The 10,388-nt window shown below is 35.4% G+C and overlaps 1 protein-coding gene across 1 annotated transcript; it reads left to right on the top strand.

The window, feature by feature from the left end:
- Positions 1 to 1,626: 1,626 nt before the first annotated feature.
- Positions 1,627 to 5,850, top strand: LOC130670385 (uncharacterized). Its single transcript, XM_057473788.1, has 5 exons — positions 1,627 to 1,777; positions 2,131 to 2,944; positions 3,139 to 3,774; positions 3,826 to 4,726; positions 4,843 to 5,850. Exons 1-5 carry the CDS (start codon positions 1,627 to 1,629, stop codon positions 5,848 to 5,850), a joined length of 3,510 nt encoding a protein of 1,169 aa, XP_057329771.1.
- Positions 5,851 to 10,388: the final 4,538 nt, after the last annotated feature.

Raw genomic sequence — 10,388 nt, 5'->3', positions numbered from 1 at the left:
GATTTCTAGAGTCGTAACTATTTATTTAATTATTTTGTTTTATTTAAAGAGCCTGCCATCAAGCTCAAGGATATTTATTATTTCTCTACTCATCGCGCTCTCGAAGTTGAATATTTTAATATTCCTGGGCGAATCGACCCCGTCGATAAATTTTAGACTTTAAAAATAAACTTTCAGCCAACCGCTAGGAGGAGGCGATTACAGTAGTGAAGTCACATCTCACATATGTCTGTCACCGGCAGATGGCGTTTATTGTATTTATTTGAAAGGTTTAAGACCTCTCATCCCACTTTTTTTAAGCGTGGGGTTACTAATCACCCCGTGTGGTCGTTAAGGGTTAAGAGTAATCATATATTTAATATCGACTTTTAATTTAATCTCATATGGTAAGCCATTTGTATCTTGTGGTTTTTTATTTTTTAGTGAGTCTAATGTTTTTTGTTTTGTAACATCATTTACTTTGCATAACAGGGTATCTTTAGCAAGTGAAAAAATGGTGTTTCCAGGAGCTTCAATTATTTTTAAATCATTATTTATATTTTTTAACTCGTTCATTCGTATATACAGTCGGATTGCTGTTTTTGGTATACTGTTAGGATCAATAACTTCACAAAATCTAATTAACGCAATACCATTTTCAGTCATTTGTTGGATAGCTAAGTTATTTAAAGCTTTAATAAATTCGATTTCACCTTTTTGTCGCATTATTTGTTTTAATTCATAAATTTTAAATTCATCCCATAATGAATGATGGAGTTTCAGCCCGTTCTTTAATGAATTTCAATTTTAATTTTGCTAGGTCATTATTTTGTTTTCGTAAAAAGTTTGTTAAATTTTCTCTGTGATTAAGAAAATTGATTTTTTTGAATTTTTGACGCTTTGTTGTATTGAATTTTTGTGTTTTTGATTGATATTTTTTCTTTTTGTTTCTTATTTTATTATTTTTATTTTCGTTTTGTTTATAATGTCTATTTTTCGTAAAGTTCGAGTTCGTTCCAGATTTTTTATTTTTTCTTGTTTGTTGTAATGATTTGGCATTTTTAACCGTTTAATTTTTCTATCATTTATTTTAATTTCATCGGATTTTAGGTGATTTATTTTGCGTAATACTTCAATTTTTTTTAAGTTTCTTTTGATATTTTTTTTTTCTAAAATAATAATTTTACGATAAAATTTAATTTTGTAGATAATTTGAATGATTTCTTTTAGAAAAATTTTATTATTATCGTACAAATTTTTTATACTTTTAGTAATATTTGGATTTTTCATGTAATCTGATTGTTTTCTCAATTTTTTATTTCTTTCAATATTTAACTTTGTTTCATTTCGTTTATAATTTTTATTTTTTCTTAATTTTCTATTTCTTTCAATATTCAACTTCGTTTCATTTTGTTTATAATTTGGATTATGCTTCGTATCTCGTTCTCATGATCACTATAGATAAATAAGTAGTACCGTCTAAGTCCGCTAGGAGTCACCACACATTTTAGCTTAATAAAAACTTCCCCTGTTATCCCTTTCTGTCCGCCATGACACTCATAACGTTTTTTGTGCGTTAGGAGAAACCACGCTTTTAACATTCACGAGAGAAAATTCTTTTAAAAAATAAACAAAAATAATTATATAATGGGTAAAAATTCAAAAAAGAGGAGCCATTCACTTTCGATAGATGAAATACGGAGGAAATTAAAACGATACCAAGAAAAACTGGATAAATGTCAACAGGAATTACCAGCTGATGAAGGATCAGGAATGGGTGATGCATCTAGTATTGAAGGTAAGGAAAATGCCTAATAAATAAATTAACTCTTGCGTGAGCAAGATAGTCAAAATGACAACTTTGGCGGTGAGCTCACACGAGAGGTGAGACGTATCCGTACAGTCTGACTAGGTTGTAAATATATGTACATAATGTGTATATACATATATATATACACATATATATATGTATACATGTTGACTATAGTAGATGAATTATAAAGACACAGGTATATGTGTACACTTATACACAATATTAAGATTTATATATCAATATATTTTTCTAAACATACTTGTGTAAATTCATCTACATAGTTCAATTTTGCGCCAGATATTGGTAGCTTATAACCTAGATCTTTTTTGCTTCTCCAGATCTGGATGCCGAAGATACAGGCATCATCGATCCTGTTATTGATAACAAAGAAAATAGTGCATCAAATGATCTGGAAAAGACAGAGACGACGAAGGACAAGGACTTTGCCGATCTTGACGACGAAATATTGGAAATTCTGGGGGATGGTAAATCATCAACTGATGAGGGTGAATTTTTATTTCACCCAAAACTGGCTGAGGTTTGGAAAAAAGTTCTCATAGAAGGACTAGAGAAGGATAATAAAGTGAATCTTTTAAAAATATATCCTCGCAAGGGAAACTGCCCAATCTTGACGCCGAAGTTAAACCCAGAAGTAGAAGCTACGGTTAATGAAACTGTAAGACGACGGGACAAATACCAAGCGGATGAACAGGACCTTTGTGGGGCGAGTTTATCATCACTTGGTAAAGCAATAAGTATGATACTTAACGATGAAAAACAAAAAATTGATAAGAAAGAATTATTAACGGCGTTAGTCGATTCAGGGAAGCTAATGTGTGAGCAATTTAAAATTTTGTCTAAAGCACGAAAAGCTTTTATCTACCCTGGGTTAGACAAAAAAGCCAAATCTGTTTTAGAAAAATCCGAAACAGATGAGTATCTATTTGGTTCAGGATTATCAGAGAGAGTAAAAACTGCAAAGTCAGTAGAAAAGGTCGGGTTGTCTTTGAAACCTCAGGCACCCGAGAAAAAGACCAATGCCAAACCTCACTCGACTTTAAACTGGAAAAGCCCGTCTGTGAAGGCTGGCAATCAGACACAGACGGGCTACCAGCGTCGAGTACCCCCGAAGTCGTTCTACCACAGCCGAACGTACGAGAAGAATCGGTCAGGGACAACACAGCTCCGGAACCGGCAACCAGATCAGCAGACGAGCAGCAAATCATCGAAATAGATCAGGTGGGTAAGATTGCAGGGCGATTAAGACACTTTGTACCAGCTTGGCGAAAAATCACGTTAGACAAGTTCATTCTAAATAGTATCTCAGGATACGAATTACAATTCAGTTGCCTGCCTCATCAAACGAGACCAGTACAAAACTGTTCCCTAAATGCAAATGATGAGCCTTACCTCCAAGCGGCAGTCAACAAACTATTAGAATTAGGCGCCATTCGAGTATGTGTCCCATGTAATGGACAATTTTTATCTACTTATTTTTTAGTACCAAAACCGAATGGTGACTATAGGTTCGTATTAAATTTAAAAGATCTAAACAAATATATCCTAACCTTCCACTTTAAGATGGAAGATCTCCGAACAGCTATCAAGCTGATGTCGAAAGGTTGTTTTATGGGAACCATAGACCTCAAAGACGCCTATTTCCTAATTCCAATCGCCAATAAATACCGGAAATACCTTCGGTTTATGTGGAAACAACTGTTGTTTGAGTGGACATGCGTACCATTTGGATTGAACATAGGGCCTTGGTTGTTCACGAAAATTTCCAAACCAATAGCTAACTTCTTAAGAAGTCTTGGATTCCTATCAGTAGTATACTTGGATGACTGGTTGTGCTTTGGAAGGGATATTGAGGAATGTTTAAATAATTTAAATCAAACCAAACAGTGCTTAGAATCTGTAGGTTTTGTTGTTAATAAAGATAAAAGTACACTACTGCCTGATACGAGATGTCAATTTTTAGGGTTTATATTGGACTCGGAAAAAATGACTGTTGAATTACCACCAAATAAGAGGCAACTAATTTACACGCTGATTAAAAAATTTAAAAATTTAAAAACTTGTTCCATTCGTGAGTTCGCTCAATTTGTGGGGAATATTACGGCAGCATGTCCAGCAGTACAATATGGCTGGGCATATTCCAAAAGCCTGGAGAGACAAAAGTATTTAGCACTACTTAAAAGTTCCGGAAATTACGACGCGAAAATGAAGCTATCGGCGTGCTTGACAACGGATCTTAATTGGTGGCAAAATAATATTTTGATTAGTGTCAATCCAATCCGACAGCAACACTATAAATTGGAAATATTTACAGATGCTTCTCTCACCGGTTGGGGAGCCGCGTGTAATAATGAACTTACCAATGGAGCCTGGTATGGAGAAGAGGTAAATTATAGTATTAACCATCTAGAGTTAATAGCGGCATATTTTGGGCTACAGTGTTTCGCCGAAGATAAACGGGATTGTGAGATTCTTCTACGGATTGATAATACCACAGCAATATCTTATATAAACAGGATGGGTGGTATACAATATCCAAATTTAAACGCAATTGCAAGGAAAATCTGGCAATGGTGCGAGCAGCGTAATTTGTGGATCACCGCTTCTTATATTGCTTCAAAAGAAAACATAGAAGCGGATTATGGGTCCCGGATTGTTAATCCGGATACTGAATGGGAGCTAGCGGACTGGGCATTTCAGAGGATTGTTAAAGAGTTTGGCACTCCAGAGATAGACCTCTTTGCCTCAAGAACGAACAGAAAGTGTGAAAAATTCTGTTCATGGCATCGCGACCCAGACGCATATTGTGTTGACGCTTTTACCATGGTCTGGGCGGACCTGAAATTCTATGCATTCCCACCATTTTCTTTAATTTTAAGAACATTAAAGAAAATTGAAGCAGATCAAGCACAAGGTGTCTTAATCGTCCCTGACTGGAAATCACAACCTTGGTTTCCGCTTTGGCAATCTATGCTTAAATCTTCACCTATATATTTTAAACCTAATAAACATACTCTATTATCTCTTTGCAGGACACAAGTACACCCACTGTCAGCAAAAATGCGGCTAATGGCCGCGATATTGTCTGGCAAACGTTTTTAAAACAAGATTTTAACGAGAAAGCGGTTGAGCTGTTAGTAGGTTCGATCACAGACTCGACAATGAAGCAATACAACAAACCTTTACAAGAATGGAAAAAATTTTCTTCGGAGCGAAAAATAGATATGTTCAAACCGCAAACTAATCAAGTCATTAACTGGTTAACACAAAAGTATCAAGAGGGTGCATCATATGGTTCACTGAATACGGCTAGGTCAGCACTCTCATTAATAGCTGGGGATAAGATAGGAAAAGACCCTACAATTTCAAGATTAATGAAAGGCGTCTTCAACCAAAGACCAAGTAAGCCGAAGTATGAAAAAATTTTCAGCTTGGACCCTGTATTGGATAATTTGGAGAAATTATACCCTCTAGAGAATCTTAGCATGCTGGAGCTGACAGAAAAGCTGGTCATGCTATTAGCTATCGTGACAGCTCATAGGAAGCAAACTTTGGCGCTAATAAAAGTTAATAATATTATGAAAACAGATAGCGGATATGAAATAAAAATTCCAGATAGAATAAAGACAACAAAACCAGGAGGTTATCAGCCGTTGCTCATCATCCCAAAATTTGAGGAGAACCCAAAACTCTGCGCGGCTTCAGTATTGGAGCGGTATCTTCGCGTAACAAAAGAAAAAAGAGATAAAACTGAAAATCTCTTGTTGACTACAAGGAGCCCTTTTGGAGCTGCTTCAAAAGATACCATCAGTAGATGGATTCGCGCCTTTTTGAGTAAAAGTGGAATCGGAGCAGAATTCGGGCCTCATAGTGTTCGTCATGCATCGACATCAGCTGCGTTGAAAAAAGGTGTTGACATCAATGTCATCAAGAGTCTAGCTGGATGGTCCGAGCGATCAAGAACATTTGATCGGTTTTATAACCGTCCCATTATTAATGATAAAAAGACGTTTACAGACTCAATTTTAAACAGAAAGTAAACTGACAATAATACAAACATGTTTTTTGACAATTAAAGAAAAAAGTTAATGAAGATAACCAATTGTATTTCCCATTTAAAAAATATACAGAATTAGTTTGAACTCTAAACATCTACTTATTTATCTATAGTGATCATGAGAACGAGATACGAAGCATAATTGAACGATGGAGCGAGCCCGCCGAAGGCGGGCGAAGCTCCATCGTAATTATGCGAGTATCTCGTTCGAATAGATCACTACCCGACCCAAAAAAAAAAAAAAAAAAAAAAAAAATCTCTCGTCCAACATTCAAAACCCTTGTTTTTCTTTTTCCCACCCTAAGATTTACTACTTTAAACTATATGAGTGTCATGGCGGACAGAAAGGGATAACAGGGGAAGTTTTTATTAAGCTAAAATGTGTGGTGACTCCTAGCGGACTTAGACGGTACTACTTATTTATCTATAGTGATCTATTCGAACGAGATACTCGCATAATTACGATGGAGCTTCGCCCGCCTTCAGCGGGCTCGCTCCATCGTTCAATTTTGTCGTAGTTTTGTATTTCTTTCAATGTTTAATTTTGATTCATTTATTTTATAATTTTGATTTTTTCTCAAAGTTTTGTTTCTATCAATATTAAATTGTGTTTCATTTTGTTTATTATTTGTATTTTTTCTCAAGGTTTTGTTTCTTTCAATATTCAATTGTGTTTCATTTTGTTCATAATTTGGATTTTGTCGTAGTTTTCTATTTCTTTCAATGTTTAATTATGATTCATTTGTTTTATAATTTTGATTTTTTCGTAATTTTTTATTTCTTGTAATGTTTTCAATACTTTCTATACTTTTGTAATTACTGTTAGATCGTAATTTTCGAATTGATTTTTTCAAAGTTTTTTTTTTATTAATCGTCGTTTTATGTTTATTAATATTTTTACTTTGACTGATTATTCTACCGGATTGTTTTTTTAATAAAGCAATTCTTGTATCAGATTTTTTTTTAGTTTTCATTGTATTTATTGATGATAATAAATATTTTAATAATATAACGAATTTAATCTTATATGATTATATAAAATATATATATATATATATATATATATATATATATATATATATATATATATATATATATATATATATATATATATACTGAGAGAAAAAGTGAGTAAGTGTGTCGAGTTGAGTTTAGTGGATAATTAATAGAGAGTATATGGAGTATAAATGTGTATGGTAAGATAAATGTGTGATGGAGTACATGTACGGTATGGGGTATGTTTTGGAGTGTCTGTGTGATGGAGCGTGGATTAAACGGGGGAGGTCTAGCTGTGTCGCGGATAGTGGCCAAGATAACGTGCCTCCCGACCAGTGATGACGACTAGGCCTAGGCTTAGCCCTCGGGGTTGACGTGGTGATTGCGGAGGTGCGACGGAGATGTCGCCGCCCCTTCGTGGTGGTACCTGGAGTTTGCGGGGGTACGTGTACGGTTATTGGGGGGATGGCAGGCCTCGTTTGCGATGCTCGAGGAAGCCAACAATTCGCTAACTTCGGATATCACGGGGAGTGCCATTACGGGAAGGCCCGTGAGTCCACGGCTTGTATGTTTGTGAAGGTAAGAATGGATGGAGAAGCGAGAATGTTGGATTGAAAGAGATGGAGTGGAGTAAGCGAGTTAGAGTGGGAGATTATCGTGAAACAGTTGTGTGACTACCGTTGAGGAGAAAAGTTGATACTTGGCATCGCTCGTGAACGAGTCGACCCAGTAGTCGAGTTTGGAGTCTTAGAGGAAGCGGTGGTGAGTTGGAGAGTCGCCATGGTGGACCTCGACCGCCACCCTAGACCTGCTGTCGTTTGGAGCTTGTGGCTCTATGTATGGTGCTCTTGGAGCTGTCTGTCGTATTAATTAATTCTCGTCAATTACCGCATTATTTATTTTATCTTATAGTTTATCTAGTAGTGTATTAAATTTTGTGATTCGTCGTCGTCGAGAGGTTCCCGATGTCTTGCCCAGGTATTTATTTGCGTGATGTACTGAGAGTACTGGACCGCGGGTCTTTTGTATTTTATTTAATTTTGTTTTGTTATTTTATGTCTTTTATATTGGTTAATTAATCGGCTTCTTTCGCATGAAAAGAACCGCGACCCTTTCTCCACAACCTAGCATACTGAGCACACCAGGACATGCCGCTACCATCGTTCATGTCTCTTATCTCCAAAGGGTATAGTTTTTAGGTTTTAATTTACGTGTACGTTTAGACCGGTTGCCGATACCGGGGAAATAAAAGTCGGCTGGCGCCCGTCAGGATCTGGAGGAGATGAGAGCGGTGATTGGTCGGCGAAGTGTAACGTAGCCCAATTTTGAGTAATTTGAGTTTTGAGTTATTGGGTAATTTTATTGAATAAGAATTTTGAGTAATTATTGGGTCAATTGAGTATATTACGAAAATACTACGTTACAATATATATATATTGAGACAAATCGCATTTTTGCTTGGCGATTCTAACCAGCAGCCACCAGTATTCGCGGGTTGAACCCTGGCTTAGGATGGCCTCTACAAATTTTTAATTATAGGACAGAGCAATGGGCTTGGGTTCTTGCAAAGTAAGAACCCGCACTTGTCCAAACTCGGCAACGTAACAAAAGCTTATCAACTTACCTCACGGCTTATTATAAAATTATAGATTAAATTTATCAAGGGTCAAGTCACTACTTATAACTTAATTTGTAATTATGAAATCAAACTATTCGTTAATCTTACCAGTATTTTAGGACGAGGATAGAACAAGGGCAATGTATAATGTCAAGGATTGATATTATAGAAATACGCAAGTTTATTGCCAATCGTAACAGAGATTCATTTACTTACATTAATTTCTGCAAGGTACAATAACGTAGTCCTGGTTGGAACGCCGGATACGCAATCCGTAACCACGTGGAATAACGCCTTGTGATACACTGATTTTATTACTTAAAATTAATATTATTTAATACACGAGTGAATCGCCAGTAATGTACAATAAACTTAATCAATCTAACTTGATTTATAATAATCAATTAATACGCAACAAAATGAGAGAATGTATAGCAAAATAATAGAAATAGCACAAGTAAAATTGCCTGATAATTGATACTGAATACAATTAGATAAACGTCTAAGCGCTAGTTGATCCAGGATCGAAGTGAGTGCCGATAAATTTGGGCGTAGGACCAGCCTCGGGACTGTCCCCACTTTCACCTGACGGACATGCGTCGACGTGACAGTTCGTCATGTGACCATGGCACTATGACATCGTTTCTGGCGGCAACGAGACGGGTAAGAAAACGGGAACCGCAAGGCTGAGGATGAGGATGACAATTCACATTGTCTCAATATATATATATATATATATATATATATATATATATATATATATATATATATATATATATATGTCGGAGATAAAATAATACTTGGGTTTTTCCTGAGACTTGGGAAAGTCCCAACTATATTGAGTTCGTTTTTAGACAATAAAAACTTAGTAAAAATATTTTACAAATTTAATCCGCTTAAGATTTTGTTAGTTTTCATATTTACGTTTATGACGGTAGACTTAAGTCGAAGGAGCCCGTCTGGGCATCCAACGTAGACACGGTCGAGAGATAGCAATATTTTCGGTATAATGAGTTTTTAAACATATGGAAGTAATTGTACGAGTTTGTAAAATTACCTGAGATATAGTTTTGGTCGAGTCGGGGACTCAAGAATATTGGGTATAGAGAATTAGTTCTAATTGAGCAAAGGAACGGACGACATTGCTATCCGACCGATCGTGTATTCGTTTCGATTTTAATTTTACCGCCGTATACATTTTACAACAGTAACTAGAATATTTTCAATAGTTGTTATTCTCTAGTAAACTAATCGCTTGTAATAATTTGTGTATTTAATATTGTGTAATATTTGATATTTTGTAATCTTTGATATTTTCTCGGATACTTTAATATTGTGTAGTTGTCCGATACTGATATTATTGCTTGTAATCTTATTGTTTAGTGTATACGATATTTGTGAGTAGTAATTACCTGTGTGTGTTCGTTAAATTGTTTAATAAATAAGATGAGTGGCAAAGATAACGGCGTAGACCCGAGTCTCATTAATACCTCAACTGGTAATTCGACATATATATATATATATATATTTATATATACACTCTCATTTATATGACGAATGATACTCACACTTTCCAGCTGCACTACTCGCTCTCGAACCTGACGATTGGTAATGTATTTTTTAGTTTTGAAGTTTGAAGCTCCAATTTTCTTTGGATTCTCAGGCGATTTTAAGTCCTGGATAAAAAAATTTAAGTTAATTTTTAGAAATTATGTAAAAATTAAAATATATCAAAATAACTAAGCGATAAATGATACATACACTTTCCAACTTCAGTAAACGTTCGCGAACTTCGCGATTGGTCATGTTGCTGTTGTGTTTAATGGTGATTCCATTTTTGTCTCTCGATTGAAAACGATTATTACGGCTTCTTTTAGTCGCTCGAGAGTTGTCAATTGCTGATAAGT

This window comes from Microplitis mediator, chromosome 6 (assembly GCF_029852145.1).
Source record: "Microplitis mediator isolate UGA2020A chromosome 6, iyMicMedi2.1, whole genome shotgun sequence".
NCBI lineage: Eukaryota > Metazoa > Arthropoda > Insecta > Hymenoptera > Braconidae > Microplitis > Microplitis mediator.
This window is presented reverse-complemented; position numbering and strand designations above follow the sequence as displayed.

What these genes read in the sequence shown, in the direction of transcription:
- LOC130670385 (XM_057473788.1), top strand. Translation starts at nt 1,627, where the DNA reads ATGGGTAAAAATTCAAAAAAGAGGAGCCATTCACTTTCGATAGATGAA. An exon ending in TGATGCATCTAGTATTGAAG is followed by an intron (nt 1,778 to 2,130) that starts GTAAGGAAAATG and finishes TTGCTTCTCCAG; the next exon opens with ATCTGGATGCCGAAGATACA. An exon ending in TCGTTCTACCACAGCCGAAC is followed by an intron (nt 2,945 to 3,138) that starts GTACGAGAAGAA and finishes ATTACAATTCAG; the next exon opens with TTGCCTGCCTCATCAAACGA.